General features: G+C 34.9%; 1 protein-coding gene across 1 annotated transcript in view; it reads right to left on the bottom strand.

The window, feature by feature from the left end:
• Nucleotides 1–25,042, bottom strand: part of LOC123675346 (dynein heavy chain, cytoplasmic) — a 263,591-nt gene that overhangs the window by 184,321 nt on the left and 54,228 nt on the right. Inside the window, exon 5 of the mRNA XM_045610709.1 lies at nucleotides 15,163–15,406. Coding sequence (XP_045466665.1) covers nucleotides 15,163–15,406 — 244 coding nt within the window. The remainder of the gene's footprint in view (nucleotides 1–15,162; nucleotides 15,407–25,042) is intronic.

Genomic DNA, 25,042 nt, shown 5'->3' with positions numbered 1-25,042 from the left:
CCCATTGCTCGTTGAACAGCTCCCGATTTCTATTTTCAACATTGTTCGTTAATTTGTTTCGGAATACCTTTTTCTTTTGTTGATTTGACTTGGGTCTTTATAATTCGTTTTTCTAAGCTATTAACCGCTTCTTCGATTTGATAGGTGTTTTCACCTCGTTTCTTTTGAGAACGTCATTGAATTTCTTCCAGTTTATTTCTTTACGGCTGGTTTATGTTCTGGTAGCTTCAACTTCTAGCGTGAGGATCACTGGGCAGTGGTTCGAAGTCTAGTTGTGTTTCTATTTCGTAGTTCATCGTCAAATTTTTTATTATACTATAGTACATTCATCGATTTGTTCAATTCGTGGGTATATCTTGATTCTTCAGGGCCAACAACCATTAAATGGTTTTTGTCTGCTATTTCTCTGAGCTTCTTCCCGCATGCGTTCTCCTTTCTACTATTTCAGTCAGGATGCTTTGCATTTAAGTCTTCCGCTATTATAGTTGGTGTTTTGCATTGTAAAAATATCTTCATTTTCTAAATTATTTTGTGGAGGCATGTAGACTAAAAAAATATTGATATTTGATTTTTTCGTTTTAAGACTCATCCCGATTGCTTCAAAGTTGGTTCCTAGGATTTCCAGTAATTCATGATGGTTAATTTCATTTTTCACGAGTACAGCAGTTCCTCCTCCTCTTTCTTTAACCCTATCCTTTCGGTAAACTTCATAATTCCTTATTTTGAGAGTTTTCGTCGGTTTTAAAAAAAGTTTCGCTTAAAAGTAATACAGTTGACTCCCGTTAACTCGAAATCCTCAATAACTCGAATTATTTTCAATCCCCTCGAAAAAAACCTGTCTTAGCCGAAAAAAATTCCATGCATAACTCGAAACGATTTCACGGATATATTTTACCATTTTTACCTCTATAAGTCGAAGACGCAGTAAATTTACCTCTATAACTCGAAGTCAGTAGTTAATTCCAAATCCCGCCGCACAAGCCGAAACGTGTCGATAAATCGATCGTATTTAATGATGCAATAATTGCATGGTGAGGTTTTACAGAATTTTGTTTTATTTGTTGCTTAGTTATGTAAAGGTTATTGGAAATACATTTTTTGTTTAATGTTTTTTATCCCGACTTTCTTAAGCCTCTGAGAGACCTCTCGGTAGATTGGAATTTTTACGAAAAACTTATTTAGAGTTTTCACTCTATATTTCTGAAACAAGCTTAAAAAATTTGAATAAAATGCTCCCGCGCAATAATTGCAATAATTTGTCAAGATGAAAAAGTGTTACCAAAAAAAAACGAACAATAACACAATTAATTAATTACTCTTTTGACGTTTTAAAGTCTAAATCAGACTCCTTCATCAGACAAACTCTTGAAATATTCAGAATTTGTACATTGGCTTTTGTCAACACAAAGACACGTTGATCTTTTTCATTGTGAAATTTTCTATTGTCAATTCATTTTTCAGTAGATTAATCAAATATGTACGATCTACTCTTATTATAGGGAATAAATATCACTATTCTTTACCTCTATAACCCGAATTACCATTTGGTTTACCTCTCGGCTTACCTCTATATGTCATTAGCTCTGTAAGTCGAATTTAATCAAGAATGACCTGTACAACTCGAACTACGCCTATGTCGAACTATTCGTAACTGAATGAAAAAACTTGGTCCCGTGGTGTTTCAAGATAACGAGAGTCCACTGTATATCTATTTTATTGTTTTCTAAAAAGACGGTTGATTCCTGTCGTTTCGTTAATATTGAATTTGCAATCCAGAACGCGCTTTTTAATTTGAATAATTTGATAATTTTATCCTGTTCATGGAGGAAAGTCATTTTCTGTTCTCAAGTTTTGTTGTGGCACAAAGTGTGATTGTCATTCTACCAAGAATGACGACAAGTTCGTCGAGACTCCTAATCGTTTCTTATGGGGGTTTCTGTTTTCCTGATTGCTCTTTTTTTGGTTCCTTGGTTTTCTTCTGTTTCTTTTCCTCTATTCTCTCTTTCTCTACCTCTTTAGTCTTTCAGACATTCTGCTTTGGTGCGGGAGCATCTTGAAACACAATTTTGGGGGTTTTCCGAAGATCAGGAGAAGCGCAATTTGGTTGAGTAGTGATGGGTTTAGAGCATTTTGATGTCATATGCTTGTCCCCACATTTCATGCACTAAAATGCAGCATGGCAAATCTTTTGTCCGTGGCCGAAAAGTTGGCATCTATGGCATTGAATTACGGTATTTCTTATTCTTACGAGTCTCTACGTCGACAGAGTCCACAACAAAATTTCAGTTTTGAGAATATTGCTTTAAAGGCCTTGTCTATTTCAACAAGAACTAGAGGAGCTGGGTAGCCCTTTTTCCCCTTCATTCTGACCACCTTCGTCACTTTCTGTACTCCCTGAGATACGGTTTTCACATTTTTAATTGCAATATTTTGTTTGGTAATGATTTTTCTGAAGTTAAACCATCTTGATTTATCTTAAATGATTAGATTAGAAATTCTTTCAGTTCGGGTATTCTTAGTCTTCGAGTCAAAAGATACTCCAGTATTCGTAGGTGCATTTTTCCGTTTTCTAGGTGAATTATTGGCTTTTGCTTCAGGTAAAATTTGGTCATTTCTGGTTTCAGTTAGGTTTTCCAACTTATCACCTATTAATGGTGTTATTGTCTTCGCTGAATTGTTCGTCGTGTGGTTTTCAGTTTGGCCGTCTATTTCCATATCTTCGTCCGAATTGGAAAGTGATTCGTAGCGAATATTTGTCGATGTCATTTGCTCTGTCGTGGTCATTTGCACTGTCTTTCTTGGTTTTCAAGTTCTAATATTTGCAGAATATCTATTAGATTATATTTTGATTTCACGATACTACAGAGTTGCAAAAACTCTGTCAATCCTGTCTGCCATTGTGGAATCAGCGACCGGTATATCTGGACTCGACACAATAAATCACAAGATTATCTCACTTATCTCACAATGTAAACTTACTCGATAATCACTATCAAATGACATTAGTCGTAACTAGGGAATCCAATCCACCAAATGCTGGATCTCGCAAATGCGGGATCCCTCTGAAATTCTGTGGGATCAAAATTGCGGGATTTTCCATGTGGGATCTGCGGAATTCAATATCAAAAATGCATAATAGAATATAAGAGCGCAAATGTCTTCCGAAACGTTCGAGTAAGCGATAAACCACTCATAAGTTACGGCCGAAGATGCAACACTAGTAACTGCTGAAACTACACTACGATCAGGGACGGCGCGAGCTATTTTGGGGCCTGAAGCAAAGAATTGTTTGGCGCCCCTGCTGAAAAAGTAACCATAACAACATGACCACCTTCATACCTCCCCAACCAAAAACATCACCTGCTCCGATGAAACTTTCTACTTCCGATGAAGAATCTAGTAATCGTGCTTAAAAAAAATTGAATTCTAGTGAATGGAGAACATTGAAATATTCAAATATATAATATTATGCCGGGTTTTTAAGGTTTTTTGATCAAATAAAACAACTACTTACGCTGTAGGCTCGGCTGTAGGTATCTTGATTTATTCCTGGATTTATACGACGCATTGGCGTAAGTAATATATCTGATATTCACTTTCACAATATACAGCGTACGATCGATGAAAGATTACCTATCAGATACAAAGGGCGGTAGGGCATGCAAAGCTTCGAAAACTAAATGGGATTAAAAAGATGTGTTCAGCTGAAAACATTTGGCATTTAACAGTAACTAGTTTCGAATGCAAAATCGTAGGAATTTTCGATATGTTGAATGTGTAAGTGTAAACAAGTTCCACATAATTCAAAATCGAAGATAGTGTTGTTTTTCGACTTTTTGAAACACATTTCATCCCTCTTTCAATTAGGGTAATAGGCAATGCTGCTTATATTATATGGGTTGCCATGAGTTATTTATTGAACAGGCAGCTTAGTAAAGACGGTTTGGAGATTTTTATTGCGGGGAATGTTGATAAACTCAGCGGAGCGGATCAACCGCATGTCGTTTTTAGGAATCAAGACTATATTTCTTTAGAGATAGGAAAAGGCGGCCAAAAACTGGGCTTAATAGCATGAGACCTTCTTATGAGCATCAATCCCGCATTCTTGCGGATCCGCGGGATTGATTATTTTGATCCTTTAATTTATTCCACTAGTATACAGAGTGTTTCATCATAAACTGGACAAACTCATATGGCGTGTAGGAGACATTGGGAGAATCATTTTCGGCTTATGACATCGTTTTCGATGTATAAGCGAGATATAGGGTGTGCAACGTCATTTCTGACTAATATTCTATTGAGTGTGGTCAGTTATGTATAACTTTTGAAGTTACGATTTTTGGTCAAGTCGTAGTATTTTTGAGTACTTAATTCAGAAAAGGTAAAGAACCTTGAAAAAAAAAATCAAAATGGCGGAAAACCTGCAACGTTTGCAATATTTTCTCTGGTCGCAATAATTCACTCTCACTGAACTCAGTACAACGATCGCATTTGTACTGAGTTCATTTCATTTTTTGAAACAACTCATTTTTTCTAAGAATTCCTGTGAAAAAATTTTTTCAAAAATCGAACAAAAATTTTTCTTCACATGTCTACAGCGAAACAAAAATTTCAAAAAATCTCACCCGAAATTGATGAAATATCTCACGATTATCCTTTTTTTTTAACTAACACGAATATGAAAACAGAATCGAAAAATATCCAACGGTTCCTTAATAACGGCCATCCAAATATCTCCTTCGGTCCTCTAACATAATAGAAAAAAACAACTGGTTGGGCAATGAGGGGCAAAAAGTATTTATTTTATATAATTAGAAAGCAACTCAACAATTACAATTGATTTCTACTCCTTCGCTAACGAAGTATCAAATCTTTTTCGCTGAAATTGTTGATGTTCTTGTTCATTGCTTTCTTGAGAACTATTGATTTGTGTTCAAATAAGATCTTTACAACTCTGTATTTCGGTATGTACTATTTTTACATGCTTTGTGATGTACCATGTTTTGACTGTTTTCTATTGCTATTTGCTGAATAAAGAAGAGTGACATTATAACACTCATCAATTTCCCACACCCCTTATCAAACTTATAACTATATACAGGGTGTTTCAAGTTCGACGGCCTATTAGACGTTTCTAGAGAACGGGGCCGATTTGAAATCTGAAAATTCGGAATATGATATTGTTCATGAAATGTTTTCGAAGTTCCGGCACTTCCGGTTATACAAGAATTGAAAAAAAAATTAAAAAAAAAACGTTTTTTTTCATTTTATGTCTTAGATATTATCAAGATTTCGAATTTTCAATTACTCTTTGATGAAATTATTGCGTTGGTCCTCATAGTTTTCAAAATATCAAGAAAAACCGAAGAAAAGAGAGAATTTCCATAGTCACTATTACGTGAATTATTTTTACTGTGAATATCCTATGCGTATACTCAATTCACTTTCTCAAACTAGAATGATGTAGGAATATCGTGCATATCTTGAAGTTGAGAAATATCATCACAGTGTGTTTCAAATATTGTGCCAAAAATTGTGAAGAAAATTTGATCATAACTTTCGATTTTCAAATTAGAACCCTATTTTTTGTGATTCCGTTGGATTCTACGGTAAAAAAATAAGGGTAGTGTCCAAACATGATTATGCTTCCAAATTCAATAATTCAAGAGTTATTCGAGATTTTATGAATTTATATATATTCCAGACAGACTAACAATCATACTCTATGACTATAGAAATTTAAATATCTAATTACTTCACATGTGACAGGTGCTTTCATTATCAAAGCTACACTAATTTGATTTCACGAATTGAATTTCCGATATTCAAAAATGACAAAATGACAAAATTCTGGATATACTTTTCTCCAATTATGTGGCAAATCAGTTCATTCATTCATTGGTGAAACAAAATAGACTTGAACGGATTTATCTATTATCTGTCAAATTTGAGATACAGAAATCTGTTCTGCCAACCAACATTTTTCAATGCAAAAATCATTAATAGATATTTAAGGAAATTTCTGTTAATTTCAATAAAAAGGCAGTGAATTCGGGAAAATAATGTTTAAAATTCGTACAGAGTTTCATCTTCTTGAAAGGATGTTTCATACTTTATGAATATCCATTATACTGGAGTACCTACCTCGAAGAAAAAAATCTGTACCTACCAACTGAGATAAATTATGCAGGACCACTGTGTGCCAATTCTATTCATATAATGTTGTATGCTATATGTTGTGATGAATAAATTTGAATTTGAATATAAAAAAGCGGTAGAATTCATTTTATGAATTCAGGAAAAAATCAGCGTGGTGATGAAAAAGGAATAACAGAAAGTTTGAAGCATACTTCCGAAATATCTTCTCGTCAATTGGTGGTAAACGTGGATATTTCTGATTGAATGCTCGGCAAGTTCTCGAAATATTCACCGTGGATATGGAATAGATCCAGAATTATCTGTCCTATATACAGGGTGTTCTGATTTGTTTCCGACAAACTGAAACGGGTGATAGATCACATCATTTTAAGCAAAAAAGTTCCTATAAACATGGGTCCGGAAATGCTTCGTTTCCGATATACAGGGTGTTAAAGTTGAAAAAATAATTCGCGTTTTCTTAAATATGTTTCGACTGATTCCAAATAATTGCATGAAAGTTGGTACATAGGGTTTTTTCGAGGTGAGAAATTCAAATTTGTGGCTAGGGGCAACCGTTTCAGGAAAAACGCATTTAAAGCCAAATCCATATTTTTGTAACATGTAGAAACAAAGGACCCCGCACGTTTAGTACGGAAAATGGCTTTCCGTGAATTTGGCTGAATTTTTGATATGTTATAGTTCTTGATGAACTGATCAGAAAAGTCCTTAGCCACAAAGCTCAAAAATGGACAGTTTTCGAGATATGGAGCTTTGAAAATGGATTTTTGCAATTTTTGGGGTTTTTGCTCATCAATCGGGGAGCTCTCATTTCTGGTTTTGATGGAATTTGGATGTTCGGCGGCCAGAACCCGACTGAGAAATGATCTACCTTGGTTATATTAGGCACCGCCATCGATAATTTTTTATACACTGCTCCACATTGGCTATGAAATGAGATATAAAATCCAAGATCTTCCATACATCTTTTCAAGCCACAAGATGACGCCAGAATAATTCACATGACCGAGAAACGACATATTGTGAGATTTTTTTAAGACAGGCCATAATATCTGAATCCTCATATATCTGATGTCCAATAATATCAAATATGTTAGCCGAAATGTTCATAACCAGGCATCGCGAGCTGTAATGGGGGAAAATGGGAAAATCATAATCATATTTCCTCAGGGATAACAATTGTGATCACTATTGATCTCATTTACATATGATATGTGATTTGTTTCTCACAAATCTCGATAATCTGACAATGGGGTGCCAAGACATTTTCCTTGGAATGTCTCGAAATTGATGATAGCATCTCACAGACAAACGAATCCGTGAAAATGTCTGCAGTTTTGATGCAATATAGTACTATACGGGTAGAATATAGAAGTCCAAGTGTTGGAAGCTAACTATGAATGGAACATCCGATATTAACCCACGAATTCTTGAAAATAATTTTTTTTTCTATGAACTTTTTGAACTTCACACATACGAATGAATACTATCTAATAATATGATCGTTGGCTAAATGAATGTGTAGATCAATCAAAAACATTATAATGATGAGAGTGACTTTCATAATAATAATAACAATAATGATAATAAACAAAAAACAATTTGAAATTATATTAGCAATCGCAAGAAATCATTTAGAATATTATGAATCGAATCGAGGGCAAAATTATCATTATTGTTATTATTATTATGAATGTTATTCTCATTATTATATTGTTTTTGATTGATATACTCATTCATTTTGCCACCTATCATATTATTAGATAATATTCCTTCGTATGTGTGAAGTTCAAAAAGTTCATAGAAAAAAAAAATTATTTTCAAGAATTCGTGGGTTAATATCGGAAGTTCCATTCATAGTTAGCTTCCAACACTTGGACTTCTATATTCTACCCAGATAGTACTGTATTGTATCAAAACTGCAGACATTTTCACGGATTCGTTTGTCTGTGAGATGCTATCATCAATTTCGAGACATTCTGAGGAAAATGTCTTGGCACCCCATTGTCAGATTATCGAGATTTGTGAGAAACAAATCACATATCATATGTAAATGACATCAATAGTGATCACAATTGTTATCCCTGAGGATATATGATTATGATTTTCCCATTTTCCCCCATTCCAGCTAGCGGTGCCTGGTTATGAACATTTTGGCTAACATATTTGATATTATTGGACATCAGATATATGAGGATTCAGTTATTATGGTCTCTCTTAAAAAAATCTCACAATATGTCGTTTCTCGGTCATGTGAATTATTCTGTGTGGCATGAAAAGATGTATGGAAGATCTTGGATTTTGTATCTCATTTCATAGCCAATGTGGAGCAGTGTATAAAAAATTATCGATGACGGTGCCTAATATAACCAAGGTAGATCATTTCTCAGTCGGGTTCTGGCTGCCGAACATCCAAATTCCATCAAAACCAGAAATGAGAGCTCCCCGATTGATGAGCAAAAACTCCAAAAATTGCAAAAAATCCATTTTCAAAGCTCCATATCTCGAAAACTGTCCATTTTTGAGCTTTGTGGCTACGGACTTTTCTGATCAGTTCATCAATAACTACAACATATCAAAAATTCAGCCAAATTCACGGAAAGCCATTTCCCGTACTAAACGTGCGGGGTCCTTTGTAATAATTTTAAATTAAATATTTTTTAGAAGTAACAATTTAGAACACAACAAAATAACATAATAATTTTTAAAGAAGGTCTTCGAAATGTCCACCGTCCACCGAATGCACAAATGCCATCTTCGAATGATTGATTGTTTTACATTCAACAATTGTTGCGGCAATAGATTTAAAATGGCTATACACAATGACAGATTTAAAGTGTGTTAGGTTCAGATGTCATTAATTATAATTATAGTTAACTAAGTTAATAGCTTATCAACAAATACAGGAAAATGGTATTGGTTACCAAAGGCCCGAACGAAGCATACAAAGAAGAAATCATCTACAGAGAAATAGGATTTTACAGACCTTCGAAGGAAATAAAAACTCAGTATTCGTAAAACATCAATATTTCAAGGAACAGAATATTCAGAACATTAAAAAACAACAATTACATAGCATACCACTTCTACTTTAGTGGGCAATAGAAAATCCGCATGCATTTCGCCTTAGAAATTTTCAAAATGAATTTAAATTTAATATTTGAATAGGAATAATTTCATGAAAGGATTTCGAAGCAGTCAAAACATATTAAAGAAAACGCGAATTATTTTTTCAACTTCAACACCCTGTATCTCGGAAACGAAGCATTTCCGACTTTCTGACTTAAATCTCAAATATTGAGCGAACTAGAGTCATTTTCGTAATACGCCAATTTGATCTAAAATTTCGAAAAATAATTGATAACTCGAAAACCGTTAAAGATAGGGATGGAAAAGTAAGAGTGAATAGATTTAATATTTTATGGAGTATCATGAAAAAAATAGAAATACCGGATGTCATATTTAAAATAACAAAGTTGTTGCCAAATTGTCGTACATCCGGCAACACTGGAAATGTGAAAGTATTTTAAAGATGTACCTTACATGGCCAAATATCTATCCACGAAATTTGAAATCTTTACCATCAATAGTTTCCATAATAATCTAATAGGCCACTCACCTTGGGACACCCGATATATACAGGGTGAGTCTTTGACTTGTACATATATTTTAACCGAAGGTTCTTGAGGTCAAAAGAAACACTTTTTTCATTTACCATTTTTTCCGATTCGGCCCTGTTAAAAAGATATAGCCATTTTAAATTTTTATAATGAGCTAATTCACCCCTGGTAACCAGAACACTGAAGTTTTCTCAAGCATAAGATATACCTCTTGAACCTTGGAAATAAGCTACTAAATTAGAAAAACCATCATAAACTCACGTTTAACATTCCATTTGTTGAACAAAGTAGTGTTTATAATCAAATAAATGAGTTATTCCAATTTCGTTGACGCTAAAGATTAAATATTCTTCTCTTGATTTCTATTTCATTTTCGATAATTATAACGAATTGAGCTCGCTACCACCCATATTAGCTCTGATACTCATATCCATTCATTCATTATATTTCATTTATATGATATCGTTGTTTATTTTTCGTGCAAGAATTAACCTTAATATCTCAAATAAATAATATTCATCTATGAAAGATCTAACACAGACTATAGTAATCTGTGGTTTTAAGTTTGAATTTCAAATTTCGAGTGATGCCAAATATAAACACAGCAGTTCGGTTCGAATAATCTATGTTCTAACCTAAATCATTTACAGTTTACACTGTTATTGTTATAAGATATTTGTTATGAAATGAAGCATTTGATTTGTTCCAACTATCTCATAAAAATATTGAAATGCATCAATATTTTTGAAACCATCAGTATGAAAATATGGAAATATGTAAAATATTCTGGCTCTGTAATCAATGGAAAATGTTAGACTCCACTTGTAATCAAATTTGTTGTTAATGTGTACCTACATTATAGCCAACTTTACTACTTAATTCATCTTGATTTTGGCATTGAAAATAAATGAGAAGTATTCAATGTAAATATCCACAATAGAATATTTGGTTTCTTTCAACTCACCTAATTTGTTTTCACATTAAAACAATTATGGCCCTCTTGGAAGTATGTCAATCATAAGCTCTTAGGATGAATTTATGGAATAGCAAAAGAATAAAAGTATTCAATCTCAATCACATGAAAATTTGTCTAGTATGTACATAGTCCTAGTGGTATGTTTCGATGTGAGTTTGAATGAGCCGAAGAAGAATACAGTATTGTTCGATAGCAGCAGTCTTTAGTGGGATATTGATTGTTGTCATTATAATGGGACCATTTTGTGAAAACTTTTTTAAACATGGGTTTTATGAATAATCTGGACTTTTCAAAAAGAATGTTGATTTTAGTGAAGTATCTTCTTATTATCAGAGCTGTGCCAAAGCTCAGTGATTTTTAATCAAATCGAGGAGTTGAGGTGAGCTTATTCAAATAACTTCATTTTCAAACTAAGTTGGCTAGTACTTCAATTCTTAAATCTGAGACATGACTTCATAGTAAATATTCATTTCTGTGGTTTTTTTTCCACAATAGAACAGAGTTGCATTCAGCCAAAGTACCCAATTTTTTGAATTTTACAGATAATTTTTTTTTTTTAAGATCAAGTTATTCGAAAACGGCGCTTTGTACGAGAAAATATGAAGAATACTTTTATTTTTCAAATTAGCCAAATATTCTTCAATGAACGTTCAAATTACTATTAAGAGTTGGTTTCTTCGAATTTCTGGTATTTTTATGGTATGTTATGTTCATAACAAAGAAACAGAAGAATGTGTATGGAATCTGGTGTTCGGAGAAGATGTATCACATCAAAAAAAAGCTATATTTCAAAAATCATTTCCTTCAATAGAACCATTTACGAGATATAGCCGAAAATCAAATTTTTTTAACGATTTTCAACAGCCTGTATCTTTTTAACCGGGCCGAATCGGAAAAAATGGTAAAGGAAAAAAGTGTTTCTTTTGACCTCAGGAATCTTGGGTTAAAATATATGTACAAGTCAAAGACTCACCCTGTATATATATATATATATATATATATATATATATATATATATATACAGCTAGGGATAGAGAAGAGTGGAAGAAAAGAGGGGAGGCCTATGTCCAGGAGTGGATTCTGAAAGGCTGTTAAAGAAGAAGAAGATATATATATATATATATATATATATATATATATATATATATCTTCTTCTTCTTTAACAGCCTTTCAGAATCCCCTCTTTTCTTCCACTCTTCTCTATCCCTAGCTGTTCTATACCAGTTACGACCCGCAGTCTCTCTAATGTCGTCCATCCATCTTCTGGGGGGTCGTCCGACGCTTCTTTTATGCAGTCTCGGTCTCCACTGCATGATATGTCTTGTCCAACGGGTGTCGTCCTGTCGAGCAACGTGTCCTGCCCAAGCCCACTTCATGGTAGCAACTCGTTTTATTACATCCTCCACCCGTGTTCGTCGTCTGATCTCTTCGTTCCTTATACGATCTTGGAGGTTGACGCCCAGCATTAGTCTTTCAATGGCCCTTTGTGTTGTTCTGAGCTTGTTAGCGCTTCTGCAAGTCAGAGTAGTCGTCTCTAGCCCATATGTGAGGATCGGAAGGATACAGGTGTTGAAATCTTTTGATTTGAGGTTGATAGGTATATCAGGATTTCTGAGGGTGTGGCTGAGTTTTCCAGCAGCGGCCCAAGTCATACGGACTCTTCTTTGAATTTCGGCTTGCTGGTTTTCTATTCCCAGTTTTATTTGATGACCCAGGTAGATATAATCCTGAACCCTTTCTATCGCTTCCATACCTATCTGGATGTTCCTCTCTTCTGTTGTGAGGATTTTAGTCTTCGCTAGGTTCATTGTTAGTCCCACCCTCTCCGAAGCTGTCTTCAACTCCAAAAGCATTTCCTGCAACTCGACCAAGTCGCTGCTGATAAGCACAATATCATCCGCGAAACGCAGGTGATTTAAATATCGGCCATCGATCTTAAGGCCCCTGTGTTCCCAATGGAGGTTTTTAAAAACATCCTCCAGTGCCAGTGTAAAAAGCTTTGGAGAAATAGTGTCACCCTGTCTCACCCCTCTCCGAACAGGAATTAGTCCGGTTGATAAACCTTCTCCGATCCTCACTTGAAGCGTTGCCTTTTTATATATGTACTCAAAAAGGCTTCTGTATCTGGAATCTATCCTTGCATTGTCCATCGCTTGAAACACAGCCCATAGCTCGATGGAGTCGAACGCCTTGTTGTAGTCGATGAAGGCCAGATGAACAGTTATGTTGTATTCATTGCACTTTTCGATTAGTGTTCTGATGTTCTGAATTTGTTCGGTAGTGCCAAAACCTCTACGAAAGCCCGCCTGTTCCGGAGGTTGATAGCTGTCAAATTTAGTGGTCAGTCTGTTCGTTATTACTTTTGTCAGTAATTTATACGGAAGTGGAAGGAGACTTATTGGTCTATAATTCTCGATGTTGAATTTATCACCCTTTTTGAAGAGAAGAACGACCTGGGCGTTATTCCAGTTGTCAGGTATTGTTCCGCTTTGTAAACACTTATTTAAGAGAATATTAAAGGTATTGAGAGTTGCTGCACCTCCCAACTGTATCATCTCCTTTGTAATTCCATCTTCGCCTGGGGCTCGACCGCTTTTCATTTGTGAGAGGGCGAGAGTGATTTCGTCATTGGAGATATCTGGTATTTCTTCTGAGCCGACATTTGTCACCCTAGTGGAATGAACTAGTGGCTTCTGGTTCAGTGAGGAATATAGTTTTCCATAAAATGTCTCAACTATTTGGATGAGTTCGTTGTTTCCTTGTACCATCTCTCCGTTATCGTTTTTCAATTGGTGAATTTGTCTTCTTCCAAGTGAGTTGATTGTTTTTAAAACTTTCATATTCTTATTGTCCTCAATGACTGCTTTTATCAGTTCTGTGTTGTGGTTCCTGATGTCTTTTCGCACATTCTTTTTAATCTTTTTATTCAGCTGGGTGTGTTCTGTTGTACCCTTCTTCGAATTTCTCCGTTCGTCCATCAATGTTCTGGTATGCTGTGATAATTTGTTGTTCTGTTGTTTTCTAGTATAACATACCTGTCGTGTAGCTGTTCGGATACCTGACTGGATTTTATGTTTGAGTTCGTTAATTCCAAGTGTTGATAGCTCAGTTGTTTGTAGCAGTTTATTGTTCAGAATTTTCTGATATTTATCTTCGTGTTGTTTTAATTCCGCTAGCGTTGGATACTTGTGTGATCGCAGTAACTTGTTTCTTTCTAATTTAGTGTCAATTATAACCTTGGCCCTAGTCATTCTATGGTCGCTTCCTACATCAAACCTGTTCAACGTTGTTACGTCTGCAATTATGTACTTTTTATTGCTGATGATGTAATCTATTTCATTCTTTGTGCTTGAGTCTGGGCTTCTCCATGTCCATCTACGCTTTGTTGGCTTCTTGAAGAAGGTGTTCATGCAGAATAAATTCTCTCTTTGGAGATAGTTCATTAGGGTCTCTCCTCTTTCGTTTGATACACCCAGACCGAAATTTCCTCTGTTCGGGATACCATCGGTGTTGGTACTTCCCACTTTGGCGTTAAAATCACCAACTATCATCGAAAAATGTGCTCTCTCGGCCCTTCTTGCTGCCGTTATGTCGTCGTATAGCTGTTCAACTTCGTTTTCGTCCGAAGCGCTAGTGGGGGCATACACTTGTATAATTTGGAGGCTATACCTTCTAGATATCTGCAAGATCAGGTATATGACTCTCGAGGATATGGAACATACTTCAACGATTTGGTCCTTCAATCTCTTATTTACCAGCAATCCCACTCCACCCAGATGAGTGTTTGTTTCGTTATTGTTCAAGTACAGAAAATGGCCAGACTTAATTGTGATCCCTGTTTGTTGTTCTGGTCTTCTTGTTTCGCTTAAGCCTATTATGTCCCATTTTATCCACGATAATTCCTCCTCCAATTCTTCCAATCTGTTGTTAGATTGCATTGTTCGTATGTTGAATGCAGCAACGAACAAAGTTGTTCTTGCTGTGTTGTTATATTGGGAATTTTTGCCTCCCCCAGAATCCGTGAGGCAGAACTTGAAGGTGTGGGATTTGGAACATTGGTTCCTACCCACCTGGGGTACTATTCCTTCTGTTTTGAAATTCGCCATTTGTAATATATATATAGAGATATATATATATATATATATATATATATATATATATATATATATATATATATATATATTACAAATGGTGTAGAAATAAATAATAAAAATAAACACAAAAAATATTTCTATCCGTGAAAATTTGAAATTAAATACTGTCCGGGTTCATAGCAACCTATATAGCCAAATACATATTGTAAATATAAAATCTCATATGCAGTAAGGAATCATAAGGAAGAAAAAAATAAATCCAAATCCATATAATTAGCGAAAAAGCCATTGTCCTACAAATCTTGTATTTACTTACTTCAATTGCATTTGCATCTGCTGCATCAAGTGTCAATTGCACCTTATTACTATCGGCATCCTCATTTTCGTTTGATATTTTGTGAATATTTGGTCTCAGAACTCTAACAATAACAGTTCTCAACTGTTCATGTTGTCTTCGAAATTTTCTCATATGTTCCATTCTTGTTTGTAATTTTTTGTGCTGTGCAGAGATGCGCCAAACCATTTTCAATTGCTCATCACGTTTCTTTTTAACGATATCCCTGAAATATCAAAATGAGTTGAAATTCATTCGCCTGGAGTTCTTCGTAACAAATATGCGAATATAAATAACGAATACAATTAATGAAATGGTTTCGTTTAAACATTGAAGAAAAAATAGTACTTCGAAATCAATCCTGCCTGTCATTCACGTTGAATATATTTTTTTGAGTTCATAGTGGGCATAATATGCGTCCTAATCCACAGAAGGTTTACAAGTCTTCAACGAACGAAGTTACTAGTAACTGGAGTAACTTTTATACCTTTAAAAATTCTAATCATGATCACAATGGCATTATGTCAAAATCTCCGAACAACAAAAATACTTCGTTTTCCAAATATTCACATATTTTGGGAACGGTTGCATAACGTAAAGGTACTGAAAGAACGAATTTGAGAAAATAGTCGCAGATCTTTAAAATGTACTTATAACCATTAGAAGATCTGTGTAAGAGACCCATAATATCGGTGCCTATCATTTGAAAAGGAGCGATAAAGAAGGTCGTTTCCCTAAAAATCCAGAGGGAGGTTTCTGAACGAGTTTGTGTCCGATACAAACATAACATTTTTAATAAAATTAGATATATCACCTTTATTTTCAGCCTATAAAATCTTTCACTAATTTCATGTCCAGAAGTAGGTTTGACGAATAAGTTCCGAACGAAATTCTTTAGGAACAAATAATTTCCAATGATCAATATCCGCCCGCAACAGTTGTGGTGAATTCAAGTATTTGTGAATTTTAGCATTCTTGAGACGCCATTTTAGATATTTCAAAGAGTTTTCCATTATAGAAGTTTTCAAGTTCTAATAAAAGTTGCCTTTAGTTTGAGAAAATTCTACCAAATCTATGTCTGAATACTTCCATAGTCACAATCTACTTTTGGAACTGAAAGTGAAAGATCAGAAAATTTTTTTTTTTTTATTATCAATTCGGTTGTTCTTACCTTATACTGGATGTTCCTAAATTATAATTACGGAGGAAAATGAGAGATTCCTTGGATAATTTTAGGAATAAAAAGACCCATGACTATAAGCCCGCAAACGCTTTGTTTTCGAGATACAGGATGTTTCTAATTTGCCGTACTTTTTAGCGATGCTTAGGTATATCAGTTTATCAAATCTTTATCAATCTTCGCTACAGAGTGGGTAAGTAAGTACTAAAACTTATAATTCATTCGTTCGATACAGCGTACTAGCTGGATCTTTATAATAATTTGGATTTTCCTGAGGATTGCTAGAGAGTTGTTTGAAAATTTTTTCTCGTAATCGATAGCAGATACGATAAAACTATAACAAACCAAAAAGTGTAGTATTGGACCACAGTTGTTTTTTACATTTTCTAAACTAACAACGGTTCACCAAAAAATAGTTCTGAAAGAAAGAATCAAGCACCCTTCCAGAAAAATATCACCGTTTATTTGAATTCAAAATAAGCATATAACATGATGAAAACTTTAAATTGTAACATCTATGGTCAATTCAAATTAATTATCTTGTGAAGGGAAAGTACTTTGACAAAAAAAACTTAAAATTTAACACCTGTATCTCAAAAACAAAGTGTTTGGGGACTTATGTTATAGAACTTTTTTCTTGAAATTATCCGAGAAATCTATCATTTTCATTTGTACCTCCAATTTAGGAACACCGTGTAGATATAAAGAATTAGTCAATTCAAAACTGACGTCTTCACACACAATTTTTTTATGCGAATTACTCAGTTCAGTTCTTTGATAACTAGACTATTGACATTTTGTGACGAGAATGATACAAAAAACCGAAAACAATGAGGGGTGATTACCCCCAGTACCCCCCATTTCTACGCCCTTGTGCAAAACTGCTAGAGCATTTATCAAACCAAATGGTATTCTAACGAAGTGAAAAAGACTGCGATTCGGAACTGTAAAACTTGCTCATCTATCATGGGTATTTGCCAATATGCATATTTAATGTCCATGGATGATAAATACACTGCGCAAAAAAAAATAACGCACATTATGGAAATCTCATATTTATTCTACAACTGAAGGTGATCTCAATGATAATTATTTTCATCAGAATTATGCATGCATATGTTATACGGGGATTGCACCACTCAATACCAATACCCGAAATTAAACAGGAGCTCGAAACAAAAGGCCATAAAGTGAGAAATATCATCAATGCCAAGCACAGGGTGAGTAAAGATCCACTCTCACTTCACTTCATAGATCTAGAGACTCAAAAAAACAACAAAGAGATATTCAATCTGGAATTTCTTGGGCAAATTAAAATCAGGGTAGAACCACCAAAATTCAAAAACACTATTGTTCAATGCACGCGATGTCAAGATTATGGACACAGCAAAACATATTGCAGAAAACCCTATAAATGTGTTAAATGTGGACAAGATCATGACAGTAAGAATTGCCGGAAACAAAAAAATACCCCAGCCACATGCGCACTTAGCCAAGGTGATCACCCTGCAAATTATAAAGGATGCTCTGTTTACCGTGTCCTAATGAATATGAAAAACAGAAATAAAGGAAACAGAACTAACACACAAAACCAAGTAACAACCAGTACTCCACAAGTCCAAACACTACCGCAACCAAGAAATATTGGTAAAACGAATAAAACCTATGCCCATGCCCTAAATAATCAAGACACAGATGGCATACAACAACTATCAGAAAAACTAACAGACTTCCTGGAGGATTTCAAGAACTTATTCACACAACTGCTCAATCAAAACAGCATGATCCTAAGCATGCTCACTACAGTCATCAACAAACTATCTAACTAATGGCTACATCACTACGAATACCTCGATACAACATATATTATGCAAACCACCCAGATGGAACAGCACATGCAGGATCAGCGATCATAATGAAAAATACATTTAAACACCATGAATAACAGCCTTACATTACTGCCAAAATCCAAGCAACTGTACAGGGTGGGCAAATTTCGATGTTTTAGCACTACAACTTTTGAAGCAGAGGAGATAGACAAAATTTGATACCCACTTCTCGCAGGGCCGTCGCTAGGGGGTAGGCAGGGGAGGCGACCGCCTAGGGCGGCAAAATTCTGGGGCGGCATTTCAATCTTGATCAACAAAAATCATATGTGTAGAAATTCAAAGTAAGAAATGAGATTTAAATCGGTTAGAAACAACACGAAAATATACAGACAATTTAATCAACATTTTAAACTATCAAAGGTGCCGCATTATACACAACAACTCATAAATATCCAGATGTCGTGTAAACCCTCTCACAGCTGTTTACTGTTTACGAGATATTGATGCTAAAAAACACATGTACTAATCAGGCGTGTCGGCCTTCTCTTTGCAACACTGCTCAATTTTATTGCTTTATTAGGGTAGCCGGTGGAGGATATTTTTCTCTACAATTCTTCAACCAGAATGCCTATTCCCAGATGAATGCAAAATATACGAGAAACGTTTCCATTTCATCATTTCCATCTCATCCTTCCTAAGAAATACATATCTGAGAAATTTATTTTATTTTATACCACGTTCCATTATATAACAATATTTTTTTGATCGTACTGTATGTGCAAAGTGAGTGTTATATTCTGAATTTTTCGATTTGTTTTTGGATTTAAGGATTTCAAAGTAGATTACTGAAGGTAAGTTCTATAATTTTTTATTTTCATAATTTCCTTATTATTATCATTTTTCGGCACTGGGAAGTACCTACGTTCGAAGCGTCGGATGATGAGATAGACTTAATAGAAAAAATCATATTCATTTATTTCAAAATAGGTATAATGTTCCCAAAGAAATATGATCCGTGTTTCTTTCAGGTACGTTTCCGGGGTGGTAGTAGTGCGCCCCAAAACTGTCCAGGCGCCGGGGCGGCAAATATTGGAGGGCGGCATTTTCAATTTTTTTCAGAAATCCGAATTCCAAGAAGAAAGTGTTGAATACTTTTTTTTAATTTCAAAGAATTTCACACATGATTTTTTATCAAATTAATTAGTTTTGGGGGTGGGCGCATTCGAATTTGAAATAATGGTTCATCCGTATCATCCGATTGTTACACACTATCATCTTAAAGATAAAAAACAAAATGTTCAAGCGTTTTATAAAGTCGGAACTCAGCAGAAAAACCTGAGACCGCAGAGCCTGTTCTAGAGGGGCGGCAGATATTGGAGAAAGGTATTTTCTACTTTTTCCGAGGAATCTACTAGATTCCTAAAAGAATGTATTAAATAGTTTTATTTTACTTTCACCGTGTTTTTTGTTGGATTAATAACTTAATTTTTTTAATGCTGAGTGGAAATGTTATTTCAAATTCTATAAATCAATTATATTTTAAAATAATGTTAACAAAGCCATCAAACTTACTTTGTAAGAGTATATTTTGCTTACAAAATAAGATACTTTTTTGCAAAGGTATCTGAATTTGAATTCATAAGAAATAATTACACTCAATACATTTTCCGTCCATAATACCCTTCTAACTTTTTATAAAAATTCTCACCCCGAACAAGGGCGTCGACTTGTATTTTTGCCGGGGCGGCAGAAACGCTAGAGCGGGTCCTTATTGAATACTATTATGAAATATGAAAGATATTGGTAGCAAAATCCATATTTTTGATTCTTTACAATTTACGGCATAATTTGATGAGAAATATCGGCAAAAAAAACGTATCGAATTCGTTATATTTAATTCGTTATTTTTCCCCTTAGGTTCAAAAAAATGGAAAAAATGTATAACAAATAATTCGTTGAATATTTTTTCCGGAAATATATTTTTTGTTCTAGTCATTCATATTATGTATTCCTATTATTGTTCCTCACCAATCCTAAAATGATTTTCATTTTTTGTACAAGTTTGAACTTGTTGGTTTTGTTTAGGGCTGCAACCGAAACCGAACCGAACTACCAATTCCGGCCGATTCGGCTGCTCGGCCGGAATTCCGGCCTAGGCCGAATTCCAATTCGATTCGGCCGAATTTTTCCAAGTGAAAATTGAAAGAAAAACAGGAGATAATTTTGATAATTTATTTGCATAATAAAAATAAAAAGTCTTCTAGAAATATGATATATCAATCCTAAATATCACAGATTAAAAAATAAAAGTCTTCTAGAGAAGAATCGTAATTCATAATTATCACAGCTGAAAACATAAAAATACTCTTCACGAAAAGGATCATAACATAATTTATAATTAATAACATCAGGATGAAAACAAAAATATTTCTGATTCTATAGAGTAGTCAAATAAAACAACTAAACATTTTCATGAATGAACACTATTTTTTCGGCCATTTCGGGATCCAACGAACTTCTCTTATCTTCGAAAATGTTCCTCATTTCTGAGAATAAGCGTTCGCTTGGAACACTTGTTCTAGGACATAAAAGAAATTTCGGTACAAGTTTGAAAATGTAAGGAAAGTTTTTATTCTGTGTCTTCCAAAATTCGAGAGGACACGAATTCCGATCTAAAATGGGTTTTTAGAGGTATTGACCAATTTCATCCGTGATGGATTTTTTAACATCACAGTTTTTGTTTTCTTTAGAGGAATTGGCAATGTCTTCAAAGCATTGCCATAAAGTTGAAGTCTCGTTACTGGCCTTCTTTTTTTTTTATTAATGGTTCGTCATCTGAGTTATTCGTTTCCGAATCGCTTCCTCCAGTAAGTCTACTTATAGAAGTTATTTCCTTGATCACAATGGAAATAATTGATTTTTTTTCCGATGTGTTAAAAAACATATTTTTATATCTCGGGTCGATGAAGGTAGCTATGGAATAGTTTTTATTAAAAACTAGATTTTTGCAACGCTCCTCTAGTCCTTTTTCTGAAGCTTCTTTGAAGGAGTTTCGATCTGCGATCCGGCCAACGGTTCGGTTTGTGATTCGGCCTACAAATTCGGTTCGGTCCGGCCAATACAGCCGGATCGAAAAATTCGGTTCGGTTTGAAAATGGCGTTTCGTTGCACCCCTAGTTTTGTTTATATTTTTTCTATGTTATTATAATTAAAATTTTACAAACTGTCGCCTTCAACTTTTTCATATTTCGGTAGAAGACCCCGATAACCCAAAATAATATTTTTGCATTCTGCAGAGTTGACTGTTAGGGCGGCAAATTGGGTATTTGCCTAGGGCGGCAATTTGGCTAGCGACGGCCCTGACTTCTCGGTCTCTTTTTCTGAGAAACTAACAAGGGTAGTATTCATTTTTGGCCACCTTCTTTTGTTTTCGAGTAATAAGCGAAAATTGGAAAAATGGCGATATCGAAAAACATTTATATCTCCGCTAATACTGATGATAGAGCTCTGAAATTAAAACATTATACAGGCACTTTTTTACGTGAAATTCAGTGGCGTGCTCGTATTTTCAAAAGGGTTTTTAATTACGAAGCTATGACCCAAAGTTATGTTTTTTCAAATAGGAACACTAGTTTTTTGTGTAATTTTCCGAAAGCTTGATTTTTCCTGATTTCAAAAATATATAACATCGTATGATTCGGTTCAATATAAATAATAGAAAACGGCCAAAAACCTCTTTTCACCTGAGAGTCTCAATATTTCTATGGTTTCAACTGTTGATGAACACAGAAAAATGGAGCTTTCTATAACAAGAGCAGTGTCTTTCCGTCAATCTGATTATTTCTATGCTTTTCACTTATTTCTAGAAAATTCGAATCTAGATATGTTTTATGAATTCTTTATCTAAAAATTGATTTGGAAATAACGGAGAAACCACAAGATCGAATTTTTCAATCAAAAGAGTTGTATTGAGATGCATGTATCTGTATCAGGAGATTATTTACATAGATCTCCAGAATCAATACGCACAAGTACCAATCCATTTTAAACAGCATATGAAACAATCCATATATGATTGAACTCAACATTTTAATTACGAAGGGACAAACAAGAAATAATATTTAACCTAATAATGACAACAATTGCACAATGCACAGTCGACACCTCTTCACGATATTTCAATAAATGAATATTTGAAACTGTGTTCAAGCTATCTAGGAAACTTTTTCCAAGTTCGTTTATCTTTTCGAAACTATTTGTATAAAATAAATTTAGATTCGAATTTTGTAGAAATAAGTGAAAAACATAGAAATAATCAGATTGACGGAAGGACACTGCTCTTGTTATAGAAGGGCTCATCAACAGTTGAAACCATAGAAATATTGAGACTCTCAAATAAAAAAAGGTTTTTAACCATTTTCTGTTATTCATTTTAATACGAATCATGCGATGCTATATATTTTTGAAATCAGGAAAAATCAAGCTTTCAGAAAATGGCACAAAAATCTAGTGTTCCTATTTGAAAAAACATAACTTTGGGTCATAGCTTCGTAATTAAAAACCCTTTTGAAAATACGAGCACGCCACTGGATTCTACGTTAAAAAGTGCCTCTATAATGTTTCAATTTCAGAGCTCTATCATCAGTATTAGCGGAGATATAAATGTTTTTCGATATCGCCATTTTTCCAATTTTCGCTTATTACTCCAAAACAAAAGAAGGTGGCCAAAAATGAATACTACCCTTGTTAGTTTCTCAGAAAAAGAGACCGAGAAGTGGGTATCAGATTTTGTCTATCTCATCTGGTTTAAAAGTTGTAGTGCTAAAACATCGAAATTTGCCCACCCTGTACTGAATCTGGAAACCTTCAATTGGCCCCTATGTATAGCATCAATATATAGTCCTCCACGCCATACAGTAACAACTGAAGAATATAACGACTTTATACTCACTCTAGGCCCTCGTTTCCTTAATGCAGGCGATTGGAACGCGAAACATACCGCATTTGGGTCTAGATTAACCACCCCCAAAGGACGAGCTCTATATAGAACGATATTAAACAATAACCTCAATATCCTATCTACAGGGGATCCCACTTATTGGCCCACTGACTTGAATAAAATCCCCGACCTGCTTGATTTTGGAATAACTAAAGGCATTGGTGATGTACACATCAATATTGAATCCTGTTACGATCTGTCATCCGATCATAGTCCCATAATAATCACCCTTAGCACTCACCCGATCCAGAAGAAGTCTATACCAAAATTATGCACCGCAAAAACAGACGGGGAACTATTTCGGAAAACAATTGATGAAGTCATAACTCTGAACCATCGAATAAGTAATGACGAAGAAATAGAAGAAGTTGTTAAATACCTGACAGAAATCATACAATACGCGTCCTGGGCTGCTACACCAGATACGAGTGAAAAAGTGGAAATTCAAAATACACCACTATACCTTAGGCAAATGTTATCTGAAAAACGAAGAGTGAGACGACTATGGCAAAGAAGTAGAAACCCATCAGTCAAAAGGAATCTAAACAGACTAACTCACGAGATCACGAAAACCTTACAAGAGATAAAGAACAACAGTTTCCATAACTATATAACCCAGCCATCTCCTGACGACCATTCTTTGTGGAAAGCAACAAAAAAGTTGAAACAGCCCATAGTAAGCAACTCACCCACCAAAAAATCTAATGGAACTTGGGCTCGCACAAACTCTGACAAATCAACAGTTTTTGCTGAATATCTAGCTGAAGTATATAGATACTTCAGCTAGATATTCAGCAAAAACTGTTGATTTGTCAGAGTTTGTGCGAGCCCAAGTTACCTTGTTGGTTGGGACTATTCCCAGCCAACAAGGTAACTCTGACAGTGAAATCAAAGATTTTCTAAATGCTCCTACCCAGTCATCTCTTCCAATTAAGCCCTTTACACCCAAGGAAGTATTCAGTGAAATTAAATTATTGAATCCACGCAAAGCACCTGGACATGATCTTATAGTAGGAGACGTACTGAAAAACCTGCCACGGAAGGCCATCGTCCTTCTCACTACCATACTTAATAGAATTTCAGAAATAGGCTACTATCCAATGCAGTGGAAACTCGCACAAGTGATCATGGTACTTAAACCAGGCAAGCCACCAACAAACTGTGAATCCTACCGCCCGATAGTCTATTTATTACCTATCATGTCAAAGTTATTCGAAAAACTCCTACTAAAAAGACTAGAAGAAACAACACCACTGAAAGAACATGTGCCAGATCACCAATTTGGATTCCGTAATAAGCATTCAACAATCCAACAATGCCATCGAATTGTCAACAAAATCAAAACTTGTCTTGAAACAGGAGAGTACTGCACCTCGGTGTTCCTAGATGTAAAACAAGCCTTTGACAGAGTTTGGCATGAAAAAAATCTTACCTGACCGATTTTACAAAATATTGAAGTCGTACTTGAACGACCGCTACTTGCAGGTTAAAACAGAGGACTCGTTATCCGATTATAAGACCATAAGATCAGGAGTTCCACAGGGTAGCATACTCGGACTTATATATACCTGATATATACCTCGGATATCCCACAAACTGACCAGTCTACCATAGCAACATTTGCAGGCGACACAGCAATTATAACCTCAGATGCAGACCCATTGTTATCATCCCAAAAACTACAAAATCATCTGGATGCTCTCTCTGATTGGCTTAAAAAATGGAAGATTGAAATTAACACCAACAAGTCGGCCCAGGTAACTTTCACCAATAAAAAAGGGAAACCCCCACAAGTAAAATTGCAAAACACACCCATACCTATCCAAACAGAGATCAAGTACCTTGGACTACATT

This window comes from Harmonia axyridis, chromosome 1 (genome assembly GCF_914767665.1).
Source record: "Harmonia axyridis chromosome 1, icHarAxyr1.1, whole genome shotgun sequence".
Lineage (NCBI taxonomy): Eukaryota > Metazoa > Arthropoda > Insecta > Coleoptera > Coccinellidae > Harmonia > Harmonia axyridis.
Note: the sequence above shows the minus strand (reverse complement) of the source record. Positions and strands in the feature narration are given on the sequence as shown.